Source organism: Phaenicophaeus curvirostris, chromosome 3, assembly GCF_032191515.1.
Source record: "Phaenicophaeus curvirostris isolate KB17595 chromosome 3, BPBGC_Pcur_1.0, whole genome shotgun sequence".
In the NCBI taxonomy this organism is placed as follows: Eukaryota; Metazoa; Chordata; class Aves; order Cuculiformes; family Cuculidae; genus Phaenicophaeus; species Phaenicophaeus curvirostris.
Genome location: NC_091394.1, coordinates 1,446,979 through 1,462,626, shown reverse-complemented (window position 1 = coordinate 1,462,626; position 15,648 = coordinate 1,446,979). Strand labels below are relative to the sequence as shown.

Genomic DNA, 15,648 nt, shown 5'->3' with positions numbered 1-15,648 from the left:
AAATAGTATAAAATAACTAAGAAAAGACCTTAACATAAAAGCAAAATTCCCCTTTCAAAACAATACAGAAAACAACAAGTAAAAAGGAAGCAATTTTTTTTCGTTCTTAAATCTTTGGCAGAATGAAAGGTGCAAGTTCGCACCATCAAATTTCATGAGTCCTGCAGTGATTATTTTAACCTAGTTACCAGAATCAGCAGACTAAGAAGGCCTGTGCAATGTCTTAAACAAAAATGTCAGGATTTCTGCTGTTTAATGTGTTGAATTCAGTAGTTTTTACACTACTCAAAGCAGAGTAAGGAGTCTCACCTTAAAGTTTCTTCAAGGGGTTTAACTTTCTGTGGATTTTGTCAGTGGCACACTCAACAACATTGGCTTTTCCACGCGCCTAGAAATCTCAATTTTAAATAATCTCATTCAATTTTTTAATGGTGGAAGGAAAGAGGTGTTGGCATTTCACTGTGAGATGGGAGCGGTTGCAATGTGTCGCATACTTTTTAAGGAGGACTTGTGGCTTCTACTTAGATCCTGGAGCTCTTCAGAAAGTTCAATAAATAAATAAAATGGGAGATCTTTTTGAAAGGCCTTTCTAATTAATATGCTTATAACCTTTCCAGGATAGAGAAAACATCTTTTATATTTTACAGCATTTTGCCAGTAGAATATATCTTATGACCTCAGATGATGCAATAGAAATAAAACTCAAAGAAAGAATCTGAATCATGTTATAAGCAATGAGAACATATAGTCATGGTAACTTATGGAAAACATTATATAGAATGTGTCCTGTGCAGACCACATGCATATAATATTGTAATATCTGTCACCAAGTGTAAGGGATTTCAACCTTTCTTTCTTACTGCAATAATATAATCAATACATAAGCATATACAATGTAGGAAGAAAATTACTAAATTATTATAGAACTGCAGCAGAAACAAGATCTTTATGGCTTTGGAGTAAAGTATATTTCTTTCCATAGAAAATACATCAATTCACCCCTATTACCATTTCATAACAGGGCTTTTTTTTTTACAGATATAGAAGGTGGAAAAGCCAGGGAATTATGCTGTTTACTGTAAACCACATTTAAATCTCCTTTGAGTGTTATGTGCTAAAATCAGCATTTTTGACATTTTAATCCAGATGCACGAATTATCGTCCCACAAACAACAAGGAGATTAATAAAAAACTGTTCTCTCAGCACCTTGCTGATTTAATAGCTGCTTAACTCCTGCAGCATACCTTGCTGTCATTAAACTGCATACACATGATTAATTTTGTATTTTTATAATTTTTTTATTGAAAATCTTACAGGTATGACTAAAAGTCATGGTCAGTATCTTTCAGTTCCATTACAAAATCTGTCATATATATATATACCTATATATATATATTTAGTACAACTAGAAGCAAATCTACAGAATTATGAAACAATGATTGTCTGTAAAAATGTAACTCAAATATGTTGCAGATGATTAAATTTTTAAAATTTTTCCTCCAATTGAGCTGAAGGCCACTTTCACATATTTAATTGATAATGCTGGGCTGCAAAACTTACAAAGCCTTAATGATAATCTCCTATCTCCCAGCCTGGTGTCACTCATACATCAGGATTTTAGCACAAGGATCCTTCTTTCAGAAAGAAGTACTTTTAGAGTGAGTATCATCCTCTGTAGAGTACCTTCGATTCACAAACACAGTTCTGCAAACAAATTAGTGTGCCTCTCAGTAAGTGCAGGCAAGTCAAGTCATTTCAAGTTAGGTACAAGCAAAAAGTTTGCAGGAGCAAAGTCTGAGGAACCCATCTACAGATTATCTAAAACAAAACAATGAAATAATTCTTAAAACCACTATTTTACTTGAGTATATGCCTTATTAGCTAGTAATAAATCATGAATAATGAAGTATAAATACTGTCAGAATCATAAAAAAACTTGTCTTATTCTAAGAAACCCTACTTCAAAATCGTATAGTATTTTAACCAACAGCAGTTATCCTTCTCTTTTGGCACTTCTGAACCAGTGCAGAAATTGTGTGCAGTGAGTTAACACCTTTGGGGAAAAATATTTGTGTGCAGCAGGATCTAAGGACGATTTCTGGAGTTAATAGCATTACATTGCTTAATGTAAGAAAGAAATTGAAGAGTCTTTTACTGTGATTCATCAGCAGCAAAAGAGAAGGGGAAGGAGAAAAGCAAGGTGTTTACAGTCTTTGAAGCATATAGCATGTTTAACCTTGAAAATTAAAGATTGCATTAAAGACACTCCCAGCTACCGCTATGGTCTTCTTTCCAAAAATTCAATGTACAAATACTTCATTTAAATGTCTCAGACTCCGCAATGACTCAGAAGAACAACTGCATGTCCTTGGAGTTGCTCTCCTTTCTGAAAGATGAAAGGTGGGTGAGATTGCTTTACTGTAATTTCTCCATTTCCATGCTTCATTTCCTACGTTTATCTGAAACTGGAGAAAAATCAGCATGTTCTGACAAGTCTAATACTGTGAGGCAGTAAAATGGACCTGAATTTAGTGGAGATTGGAGCTCCAAAATAAATATAACACTTCATGTCAAATAATAATAAAAAGGATAAATTCTCCTGTACAAATCAGAAGAGATAATAAAAAAGAGCAAATAGATAGCAACATCTTTTCTATACCTACATGGGCATCACAAAATTTTTCAACTATAAGAATACTCTTCCGCATTTCTCATTTTATATGGTTTGTAAACTACTTCAGTAAGTTGATAACAAACACTGTGGTATTTCTTAGTATGAATAGTAATTTTTCATAAAATTACCCAGAAAATTGCAGACACTTCTAATTAAATAGTTCAGAGAACAAACAGGGAGAATAAAGAAAATTATCTCCTGGGCCTTTGTTTGGTTTTGTGTCTGTCCTTCTGCTTTCAGCCTAGCAAGCTGCATGCAACACCTTAAAGAAAATGTGTGAAAAAAATCCTTGCATCTGTAAGTACTACATATTGTAATGTCATATTGAACGAGATTTCATTTGTTTCTTCTTACACTTATCTCATACCCGCAACACTGTGTTTTAGATCCAGCAATACTGTGAAGGCATCTGCAGAGTATCATTGGCTCATTGAGGTCACAGTGCTTAACATAACCTAGAAAGTGAGTTGCCTCTGCAGGTATCTGAGGGTTGCTATCTATTTGAATGTGGCTGAGCATTTGATTTTATCAAAAATGCCTCCAAATGCTCATATTCTGTGTGATCAGTGCAGTCCCCAGGACAAGTCTAATGAAGATATGTTCCACCAAGGCAAAAAAACCTAATAGGTTAAAAATGGGGAAATATTTACAAATTTCTTCAGTCTGTAAGGTTGATTTTTCTGGTTTAGTATTCTTCAGTGCATTTTTCAGAGAAAAGTTCCAAGGCTATGAGTATAAGCAGTCTGGTCCAGTCCCATACATATCCGCAAGCCTTTTAAAGCGAGGACCCCAGTCACTGAGGTAATCGTAGTTCTGGTCAGAGTTTGAACTGATTGAATCTAAAGAACTGAGTGACTCTGCCACTGAGCCGTTCCCCTCAAACGCATATGTCTGCAGGGAGTCATAGGGTGGTGCACAGGGATCCACGTCAGCTTCTTTTAGTCTTTCCCAGATAAATTCTCTAAAAATGACATTATCCGGGATGCTTTTAAAAGTTGGTCTGCTCAAGAACTGAATCTCCGGTGTCACATCCCTTCTGGTCTTGGTGTCTCGGATGACATTGAGGTTTCTCAAGGCAGCCATGTCAAAAGCCTCGGTGTCTTCTTCTCCACCACCCTCATCGTCATACCTGACAATATTCTCTCTGATATCTCTCTCTTCATCGAAAATGAGGGGCTCTTTTTTACGTCGCCTCATGGTGACAATCAGCAAGACGAGAACTGGAACACAGAAAGACTGTAGTTTTAGCAGTGCTAAAGTTTCCTCATATTTTTCCTAATTGTGGAAGTATTCATTAATTTATATGGCCCAAGGAAATAGCAAGCAATTTATGCAGTTAGTTGAAACCCAGCAGGTTCTGAAGCAGCTTTTAAACCACAAGCTTTTTAGATGTTAAAGAATCTATTTCCAAAACCGTTCTGGATTAATGTCTTCATCTTTAATTCTACATCCCATGCTGTCCGCTAAACATAAATTTTAGGATTGATTCAGTCTGACTATTACAATCTCACAGTCATGAAATAAAAAGGGGACCTTTTCCTGAACTCTTAATTGCCTGAGTGATAAAAGTACGTTCGTAAAGTAACTGCACAGAATTTAACAACCATGGTTTTGGAAGTGACTGAATTAATGTATATGGCCAATCTCTTCTTAAAAAAAAAAATAAAAATTAAGAAAAATCTGTATATTGGAGAACACTGAATTGTTAAGCAATGTGTAAAATAAGACAGTCTTAGTTTATGGATTAAATATAGCTCTGTATAAGACCTCACTTTCTTATAAGGTCTGAAATACTGTACTTGAGGTTTATGAATTACATTTACTGACAACTGGTAGGGCTGGAGCAGCCAGTGCTACAAATGTAATTATTTTTTAAATTTTAATCCTTAAAGTTTCCTTCATCTTGCAGATTAATACTAAACTGCAGTGACAGCCAAAAGAACTGGGAAAAAATAACTCAAGGCTCCACTTATTCAAATACAGTTTTGGTAGAGAAACATCATTGCTGACACATAAAATATGGAACCAGTAATATGAATATTACACCCATCTGTGGGACATGATGGAGTGTGAATCATCCTCCTAGAAAATGATTAATACTGTATTGTAGCATCTGGGTAACATTTGCTCAGTTAATGACACCTCTAGAAAATAGCAGGCATCATTATGACTGAAAAAATAACAGTAAGTTGAAAAGTGCCATTCCACATTCAATTAATCCCTTCTGATTTTATGTTTATTTTTAGTCCTAAGAATATGTGATTATATGCATTCATATGCCTACAATTTACAATATTTACTTACAGAACTTCGATATGTCAACTAAATTCTGTATAAACATCTGGAAAAGTAAAAGCTGATATAGATAAAATTAAGCTTGGGCTTCCCTAGGTAGCCTCAGAAGTGGCCTCCAGAAATTGTATGATGTAGGATTGCCATTCGTGAAAGTCCTTTCATGGAGGAATTTTTAAAATCAATATCAATCTAGTCGTCATGAATCACGATTTAAGATTGGGATCACTTGTTTAGAATAAAAAATCAGAAACTGTACAGGGAGAAAACTGTATTGTATCTCTACAGACATTATGGTGCTGTTTGAAATTGGCTAATGCATGAGATGACCAAAGGTGGACTTCCTGCAATTCTTTTTTATTTTCCTTTGGAGCCATGTGCCTCTATAAATAAAACTGGAAAAAGTTTGTGATTTTTCTTAACTTTTTGATAAATACATTAGGCAATATTTTCCCCTCCTTCTTCAGTAGCTACCAGGCACACATCTAATGATCCATCTACTAACAGATGCCTTGTGACTCTGTATTCCTGCAGCCTCAGCATCATTCTCACTTCGTTGCCCCTGGCATCTCCCTGATTCATGTTTTATGTATTGAATTCCAAAGCAACTAGTGTGGGGCATTTTACTTTGAACAATATTTACATAAGTAGTTTGACAATATAATATTTTGACCTTTAAAGGAGCTTTTGTGAAATTCCAAAACATTCTGATATTTGTGTAATACAAGTTGAGCTGCAAATTATACAGCAGAGAAAATAAAATGGTCATCATAGAGACAACAATTGCACTCGACTCTTAATGTTTTTTCTTATTATAAAAGATATTTAAAGATGAATTAGCTTGCTGGCAGTATAAATATAGATTTAGGCCAAGTTTGCTATTGACATAACATTTTATTATTATTTTTAACATTTAGTGCCATAATTTTTATTGCCATATAAGTAAGCAGCTAATAACTTCCTTTATTCAAATGTAAACGCATTTTCAAACCACTTTCCGTCTTAACATACTTCATTTTGAAAGTTAAATGCCTGCTAATAAGTGAAAAATATGAAACTTAGTAGACAGGTCTGCCTAAAGGTACAATAAAAATCAAGATACAATGAACGCTTGATATAGTATTCGTTGTACATCTCACACTTGCTTGAAGCCAAGAAAAATATAGAGTCCTTGTAAAGGTCAAATATTTTAGCATTTAGATGACTTTATGAGATTATTAATTTCTCGCCTTTCCAACAGCTACGAACAATAAAGTTTAACCTCTAAATGAACAAATCTTTTGCTGCATTGCAGGAACTGCAGAGATGAATATGAGCTCAAAACAAATTTCACTGATATATAAATCAAGTGCAAATGGTTTTAAAGCTTATCCATTTATCATTACATCATGGTAGGGTTTTTGTCCCTACATTTATCACAAACCCAGAGATTAAGTCAGTAATGAGTGACTGAATGAACATCTAGAAAACTTCATTTTGTGATTTTTAGAGAAGAAATAATACAATGGAAAAGCTTTGGGTACGTATGTACTGCACACTGAGGCCACCAGTGTGGCTCCATACTGGTACACCGAACTCATGCTAAAGAGATGAAATGGCAATACTGATTTCATATGTGATTTAACACATAAATAACCAATTGATATTAGAAAAAACTGATTATAAAGATTAAATAATCAAAACTAACAAAGGTAGATATAAAAATAACTTTTTTGTTCTGTTTTTGTTACCTGATTTGATAGAATCAGGTACAATAGCCAAGAGACAATGTCATTTTTATTTGTATTAGCTGTAGTAATACATAGTTTCCATCCTTGTATCAGTATTGATGTAACGGGACTATCGATAGTTTCAGTCTTTAAAGACTTTAAAGCAGTCTTTAAAGAAACACCTTTGAATGCAAGGGTGAATTTTTGCTTTGCCATTTTGCTGTGCACTTTATGGAATGATGATGATATTTCCATTTTGGTACGATCCAGAAAAAAAGTCAAGTTTAGGTCACCTGAGCATATTTCCCTGTTTTTCTATTAATCTTTCCTTTTGTACTCAAGGCAACTGCAAAGTAATTGTAAGGAAGCCATTAAAGCCCTGAGACAACCTAAGGGAGACGACTACACGCAGAACTATACAATAAGGGACAGAACTAAATCACAAGCGTTATCACACCACGTATGTGCTATATCCCCAAGCCTGGCATCTACTGGAGTAATAAGCCACAGCAGCTGTGAGCAAATCTGCACATTCATTTATGCCTTAGGTGTGTCATGATTCATAAAGCTGAAGGCTGGAGATGTTCAGCCATCTAAGCAGTGTGCTAATAACCTATTTAGTTATACCTTGCAGTTGCCAGTACAGTCAGATGAGATTTGGGGATTACGGAGGCCAAGACTCAGGAAACCTGCATTTAATTCACAGTTAGAAAGCTTCATACTACTGTGGTTTAATCAGTTTGAATTGATATTTGCAAAGTGACTGTGACCTTTAAGTACTCACAATGAGTGACCCTAATAGCCTCTATAACTTTCATAGAACAGCATCTGCATTGCATACTAAGTCACCTTTTAAATGACTGAACCTGTATGCCTCTAAGTTAAAATGTTTATAAATATATCACTATTAAACTCCACAAATACTACATAGTCACATTCTGTACAGATTTTACCTGTTTAGTGAATAATCTTATGACTAGGACTGTTTCTTCTTGTTTATGAAACACACAATTATGTGTGCTAATTTAGTGGGGTTTTTGTAAATATTGTGATAACAGCAACAAACTCCTCATCTTTCAACTGAAAAAAACAATTTGTTATTTGAAGCTTAATCAATGTTATTACTAACTCATAGACTCTAGCACCACACTAACAGAAGGCTTTCCTTAGTGTTTATAAAAAACCAGGTGGTACTACAAGATTATATTCGGAGGTATGGAAGATAAAAATCATGCAAAAACATTATGTGAATCTAGTTTTCCATTGTTTTAGTACAAAGAAAATCTCTAACCTCTCAAATACGGTTGAGTTATCTACATGCGAATAGTCTTTCTCTATGTGATTCTATGTACGCATTTTATGCTAAACACTTGTTACAAAAACAATTATTGTGTCTGGAAGATGCTAACTGAAAAACAAATTACCTTGAATTAAATTACCATATAATTTTCAGAGGAGTTAAAAATTCTTACTTTCTTCTCTAAAAATTGTGTACTGTCTAAAATGAATACAAACTAGCTTTTCATACGTTTTTTATAGAATAAATTGCAGGCATTTTTTTTCAGTTTCTTTCTTTAAAACATAGCTTCCCTGCAGAGTAAATGATTATAAAGTAGTTTTGAGTAATTAACAAAGCACTGGAACTTTCTTGTGGAGTGAAATTTAGAATTTCATCTCCAACAGTGAATATGGGGAGGGGAAAAGATTTCAGTAAAACGTTTTTAACTTTAAAAAATAATTCTAGTATGAAAAACTAATCTACATCATGTTATATGCAATTATAAGGAATTTGTATGATTTGGTAACATTATTCCTTCTTAACATCAGTGAAAACATTGTGCTCATCTAAAATTAATTGGTTACTTAAGTAAAAATAATAACACCAAGAAATCCCACTGAGACAATCTAAGCCTTGGTTGAGATCAGTGGTTATTTGTTAGACAGAAGGATGTATCAGGCAAAACCAAATATCAAAGTATATTATAGAAACTCTAAGAAGATAAGAGCTTGATAAGAGTTCAGTATAACAGCGCCAGAATGTATGTATCCATGACATTTATGCAAATCTCATGCCTCCTCCACTTTACAACTGGCCCAAGCTTTGAGATGACATTGATGAATATGACCGGATTTACACTGTTTTAATCTTATATGAGGAAAAAAAATTGTATCTGGTAGCCTGTCTCTTCTTTTGACTGATAAACTCTTACACAGAAAGGTGCATCCCTTGGTCTCATCCTCAAGGCAACTAGCCAAAAGTTGAAGCTTATTTTTTATGCTGTGCTAATGGATCTTTCTTCAGGATATTTTCTCAGGAATGGATGTGAAAAGAAGAGAAAAGAGAAATTCATTTCCTAGTAGTACTGCCATTCAGCTGATACCAGAAAATATCTGCTAGGTATAAATTAGAGAAGGAGAAAGGTTCTGGGACCAGATAAGCAAAACCACTTGACTGTGGTTTCACTGGGCAGCAGTAATGCTTAGGAAACTCTTTTTTGTGAAGATTGGCAGCTGGCTGGGAACAAAATAGCAACAGCATACAGTACCAAAACGCAGGACTGAAAGTCAGGTTTAGCGTACACATGCAGCCTAAACTGTGCCTTCATCTTTAAGCTGTCCCCAGAAAGAACAGTTTAGATTGGAAGTGATGACAGCACACACATATGTGTATTTGGATAAACAGTGGTGATGCATTCAGACAGCTGAATCTGGACGTTCAGTTTTTTTGACAAATATAATCAATGGTAAGGTGGTCAGATGCCAGCTTCCTCTTCAGCCAGATGCAGTATGATCCTTCATCTTTACTCCCCAATCTGGGCCTTAGTACTATCATGCAGTAATTTTGTTTAAGGACTAGGCATGAAATGAGAAATGCTAACTAAATTAGGATGTTGACACTGCTCCACTGTATTCCACTGTCTTTTTCTAGTTGCAGTTTCACTTCGCACCATAAAATCCAACCACGTTATCAGTTGCAGAAGAAACAAATAATCATTCTGCAGAAGATGTTCAATTAAATATGATGATTCTCATCAGTAAACTACATCTGTTGAATCTTCTCTGAATGTCTTTTGTTCTATGCAGATCAGTAAATATTTTTAAATAGTTTTATCTCTTAAAAGGGGACACAGACTAACACTGGTTATACAGTGAGCACGCTAAACCAAATACTTTCATAAACTGCATTTTCTATCTCATATATTACATTTGATGCAACTGATGGTTTAAGGTTTTTTATTTTACCATTGTATAGACCTCTGGAGGCAGCTCGGCATAGAAGCAAAGTACCAGAATTTGAAAACCCCAAGCTGAAGCTTTCCAGTGGCTCATGATACAAAATGCTTTTTTGCCTGGAATGTTTGCTATCCCTGTTTACACAAATTGGGGTGGAAGGGCGATGTTTAAGATATATATACATATATATCTTTTACTACTGTACATTTATTGGAAAATAAGGGTAACAGGAAGAAGACATACCTAGCAGTGTCAAGACACAAGCCAATATTGCTATCAGGGCTCCAGTGCTAAGTCCTGCAGGCAAGATATAAGCTTCGGCATTGCATGTCTGAGCAACACCATCTGCATCACAATCACAGACCCTGATAGTGAGGGTATTAGTGCTACTAAGTGAAGGTGATCCACTGTCCACAATGAATATTGGCAGGTAGAAAACAGACTGCTCCTGTCTTCGGAACCCATTCCTTCTGGTTAATATTGTTGCAGTGTTATCTAGATAAAGGAATAAAAAGATAAATGTAAAATGCATGAACTTTCTAAAACACAAGCCTATGAACAATACAGTCTTTCAATTAAAAGACTTTATAAACACATTTATATTATCTCAACAAGTTTATCTTTCCTAGTCACATATTTTGGAAGCTGCAGAGACAGGATCAGCTGAGTAACGACAGCCAACTAGACAAAAAGATTTCTATTTTTCATGAAAGACCTTCAGAATTGCAGAGTTCTATTTGGTTTTAGTTAAGCTCCAGTTCCACACTCTATCTATCAAGACAGCTCAAGACGAGATTATAAAAAAGAAAAACATTCAACCTTCAGTGATCAGATTAAGTATCTATATAACTGTTTAAAGTCTAATTTCCAGGGACTTATTTCAATTATTTACAGATCTTGATACGTATTAATAGAAGAGATGAAGATATTAATAGGTAAGTTTGGAAGACCAATAGTTTTTTTGAATCAAAAAAAATACAGGTAAATGCACATATAACAAAGACATGCATTTGTTTCAGTCTCATCTGAGAGTCAAGATGACTAATGCAATGAATCTAAAATTCAGAGCTGCTGCTCTGATTTGGGTGATTAAAAAGTCCATGTGTTCCAGAAAACACATGCAAAACACACTGCATCCAGTACAGGCTGACAGCTCCTGAGAGCTGTACATTTCCTAGAATGTACAGAAAAGGTCAGTCTGTCTACTGATCTATCTACTTATCCATCTACATACAGACCTATCAATAGTACTATAAATTATCTCATCTTTTACGACCTATCTGGCAAAATATACAAGCACTTCCTCATCTAGCATCATATGAGATATGCATAAAATTAATTAACATCAAAAGAGGCAACTGCTGCTGTGTCTTGTAACTCCAGAGATTTGACTGGCATTGCTGAAGTCTATTTACTTTTTCCAAACTATAAGTTGTTTTGAATAGGACCTGTCTTTTTCATCAAATACTTAAGACTACCTATAAAAATGTTAGATTTCTGAACAGAGTTTTATTCTAAAGCATTTTCATTATTTTGTTAATGTTTACTGTTAGAGTCTTTGGTTTCAACCTGCAAGCTGCTCATAGGAAGAAAATTAATCCTGTCAGTAACTACATGCAGGGTAAGGCCATAAATAGCTGTGTAAGAGAACTTTATTAGGTCACATCTTACACTTAGCGAATGTTGTTTAAAGTCTATCTGTACAAAGAGTGTCCTTTGGTCCACCATATGTCTGTTTTTCTTGTTTTATTAATAAGGATGACTCTGTCGCTCCAGTTTAGTACGGATCCATAAAAGAGCAATGCAAGATTAACACAGTGTCTGTCTAGTTCTATTTGCTTCAGCTAATAGCTAATACATGCCCAGCTGCCATAAGATGCAATGCAACTAATGAGAACACTAATTAGAAGCATGTTCTCAGATATTTTAACTGATAGAAAGTGATGTCAATGGGAGTCTCTGCATAAATCTTTGGGGAAATAGTCATAAGAAGTCTGTGTAAATATTGTAGGTAGTTTCCATTGTCAAAAGCATTCTTCAATAGGTAGTATACTTACTGAAAAGATGTGTTGCTCTAAAAAGCCCCAAACTCTCTCAATTTACCATGCACCTATTTTTTATGCCACAAGTAATATTAATAAAACATGAATTCCTGAATGTTTTTCAGTTACTACCTGAAGGTAAAATCTAATTGAGATAAGTACAAGGAAAATATTGTGAGAAGAGTGACTTCTGGGAAAATGAAAAGAAAGAGTTGAAGCTGCTCTGCTTGGCTCAAGGCTTTAAAAGTTCAAACAACAGCTTAAGACCCTTGGCAAATAATCTACAGATAATTCATGTCCTTAGCAGAACAGAAGTTTATGCACGTCACATGAGCATGATTAAAGGAGTTAGTGGTGAATATTTACCCAAACAAAACGTCCTTACCTTTGTTGTCCTGCAGTGTAAAATTGTGGTTATTTGCTGCCTCTGCTGTTAAGCTGAAGTAGAACTGATGGCCATTTGGTGGGTCGTCTTTATCAATTGCACTGATTTTCTGGATCACCTGTTTTGAGATTCATCAAGGTTTCATTATTTGGAGTGGTAGGAAACATAAATACAGGTACACTGTATAGCCCCTCTGTTACGTATCACAGTATCAACCCTCCCTTTAGTCCCATTCATATTGCATTCTGGTCTTCTAATCTCCTAAGCAAGCACAGACACTATTAAAACTGAAATGCCACTCGACTTTACTTTCCCTGCACCAACTTCATTGGCCAAAAGCAACGACCTGCCACGCCTGTGAGAAAGTTAGGTCCTGTCGTTCATTAGAACTTGGAGTATAAACTGCATAGCAATGGAAGAAGGGTATCTTCTGGATGACCCTTACTGTAGTTAACAGTGGCTACAATCAATGTGAGGTTTTGCAAGAAGATTATAGTTTTGAGCATTTTAATTAATATTTTTAATAACATGAAAAAGGGCAAGCCGTAAGTGTATTAATATTATCTGTGATTTCTTTTTTATTATCATCATTATTTTTCAGATTTTATTTTCTAAAATTCTGTCAAAGTCTGCCTCTAAAAAAAAAGCGTCACCATTGTTTGAAATGCATAAAGAATCACAGAATCACAGAATGAATACTCAGAACTAACAGTTCTGACTAGATCACATGGAAAACAAACAAGTACTCTAATAAGAGTGTTCATGTTCTGTGTTTCTCATGATCACAACATAATACTTCTGGTGGTTCCTGTTAAGGATTCAAATTATGCTGTGATTTTTGAAGCATGCAATAAACAACATCCACCACAGAAAGCACAGTACTCCAGGAGAAGTCAGAAAAGTGCACGTTTTCCCAAGGAATATGTGGGATCTATGTGGGTGAAGCATCTACTAATTACCTTGGAGAAAGTATAGAAAATGAGAAAATATATTTTCTATGTAACATATATATATGTTACAGAACCCATATATACACGTTTCAAAGTCCAAATATGAAATAAACCAAGAAAAAATAACACCAGGTACTTTTAGTTGAGTCTAGGACTACTTGGAAGACATTTGCAGAGTTAAAACCACTGAGTGACGTGGCAGGTAAACATTTTTCATTTGAAATTGTGGCCTTATGAGTCATATTTCCTAAGGGAAATTCAAGTGTGTACTCATTTTAGGAATGGTAGGCCTCAGAATAGCCTCCATGTTATGACTTCCCATTTCTCAGCAAAATTAGGAGGAAGCGCGTATTCTTTATATTATTCAAAACCAGATGAATTTAGCAAAATGTGTCAGAAAGCAACAGATTTTAACAGTACCTTCAACAAGTAATTTTTACACCTGAATCTTTTTCTTCAGAGGTATGGTAGAGATGCTAGGGTTTGAGTAATATTTGCTAGTGCTGCACATGAAGGCATCATTTTTACTGTCAGAAGCTGAATATATTTTATCTTAAAGCTGTCTATCTGATAAGAATAAACATGTATCAAGCCATACCTGACCAGGCTGAGCATTTTCACAGACAGTGGTCTCATACTCCATGGCGAACTCAGGAGCATTGTCATTGATATCAAGGATAGTGATGGCCACATAGCCTCTCCCAACCTGTGCTGGATTCTCTACAGGAAAAGAAGCCAACAAAACAATCAAGAAGTTCTTGCATGTTATACTTTAGGTCAGTACGGTTTTCATTTGCACTCTTCTTTTGCATATACATGTCTAATAAATTACATTCCCTCCTAAAAAGCCGAAGGAAGGTCTTGGCTTGATTTTCTGGACCTACTGGAAACAATGTTTATGCTTTCCAGCTGCTTGGATTAAATTAAGATTTTATTCTCAGTGATAAACTGAAAATTTAAAGTCACTAATCAGAAAGCACTGAATAACATCATGTCAAAGGAAAACAGCAGGATGATGCAGAACTGTCACCAAAAGATATAGCTAGCCAGAAGAGCACTAGTCATATTAGTCATGGTATGGTTGTTATGGGTTAAATAAATTTTTCTTGCAATTCAGATTGATTGGGCTCTTAAGAAATTAAAACCAGAACGCCACTATCTATAACAGAGAAAGAGTAAGCTGTATTCCCAAGTAAATGCTAAATATGAACGCCAGTTCTAAATTGATGCAGATCTCTAGCTAAAATATGAATCTGTTCAGCGTCCAACGTAATTTAATCTTAAACAGCAGATATCTTTGGACTAAGCATAAAGGACATCAGCTCATGCTATACTTATTTTGCTACATAACACTTCTGTTTTGGAGCAGGGAAAAGAGAGATTGCATTGGATTTGAGCAACCTGATCTAGTGGAAGGTGTCCCAGGGTCAGGGACACCTTCCACTAGGCTTGGACCTAGATCATCTTTAAGGTCCATTCCAGCCCAAACCATTCTACGATTATTTTTTTTTTTAATACAAGTAGTGATATTAGTGATCTAGCAGGACAGAATGAAAAACCGTACAAACCTTCAAATATGCGCGTATCTTTTTATGTGTCATTGTAAACAAATTTTAATTAAAATTGTATTTAGAGCAATGAATCCAGCTGTAGATCACAAAGTTTTTTGGTTTGTTTTTTTTTTTTGTTCTACATACGAAATATCAGAGGAGTAAGCAATTTTGAAATCAATATTTTCCTCCACTGATCTAAGCAGGGCATGAACAAAAATTAAGTCATTGTAAGGTATTAATTGTGCTCCTATAGTCTCACTTGTGTCAGGTATGCCGCACGTCTACTTTGTTAGTTTTGACATTACCCAGGAAAATTTTTGGTTCCCATGCTGGTTTCCTAGACCAAAACGCTACTCCTGAGACTGTAATACAAATTCTAATGATAAATATTGGCTTTCAGGTTAAACATTAAATTAGCTTCACAGAAAGCAAGAAGTAATAATTCTTAAAATAGCAGGCCAGAAAACTGATAACTCTTTTATTATCGTAGCCCAACACAGCAGTAATAAGGATGAAATTTGAAGAAATAAATTCTTAAGATATGAAGGCCAAACTATATAGTTTTTCATAGAATGTATTCAGAGCTGAACAAGTTTAGGTTTAAAGTTGCACTAACAGAATTCTTGTATGTGATTGGAGGATTCAATCCTTCAACACTTTTCAACTTACACCAGACAAGAAACCAATTACAAAATATCCTTTATCTTAGAGACAGGAAAGTGAAACCACACAAGCATTCACATCCCCTTTCCTTCATACTTCTAGGAACATTGTGGTTGACCAACAGCAATCAAGTCGGAGTGCCATC

General features: G+C 35.0%; 1 protein-coding gene across 1 annotated transcript in view; it reads right to left on the bottom strand.

Annotated features, from left to right (window-relative positions):
- Positions 1–964: 964 nt before the first annotated feature.
- Positions 965–15,648, bottom strand: part of LOC138718732 (cadherin-7) — a 72,941-nt gene continuing 58,257 nt past the window's right edge. Inside the window, exons 8-11 of the mRNA XM_069853257.1 lie at positions 13,886–14,007; positions 12,338–12,455; positions 10,154–10,405; positions 965–3,895 (exon numbers count right to left, since the gene is read on the bottom strand). Of these exons, the coding sequence (XP_069709358.1) occupies positions 3,402–3,895; positions 10,154–10,405; positions 12,338–12,455; positions 13,886–14,007 (986 nt within the window). The 3' untranslated portion in view covers positions 965–3,401. The remainder of the gene's footprint in view (positions 3,896–10,153; positions 10,406–12,337; positions 12,456–13,885; positions 14,008–15,648) is intronic.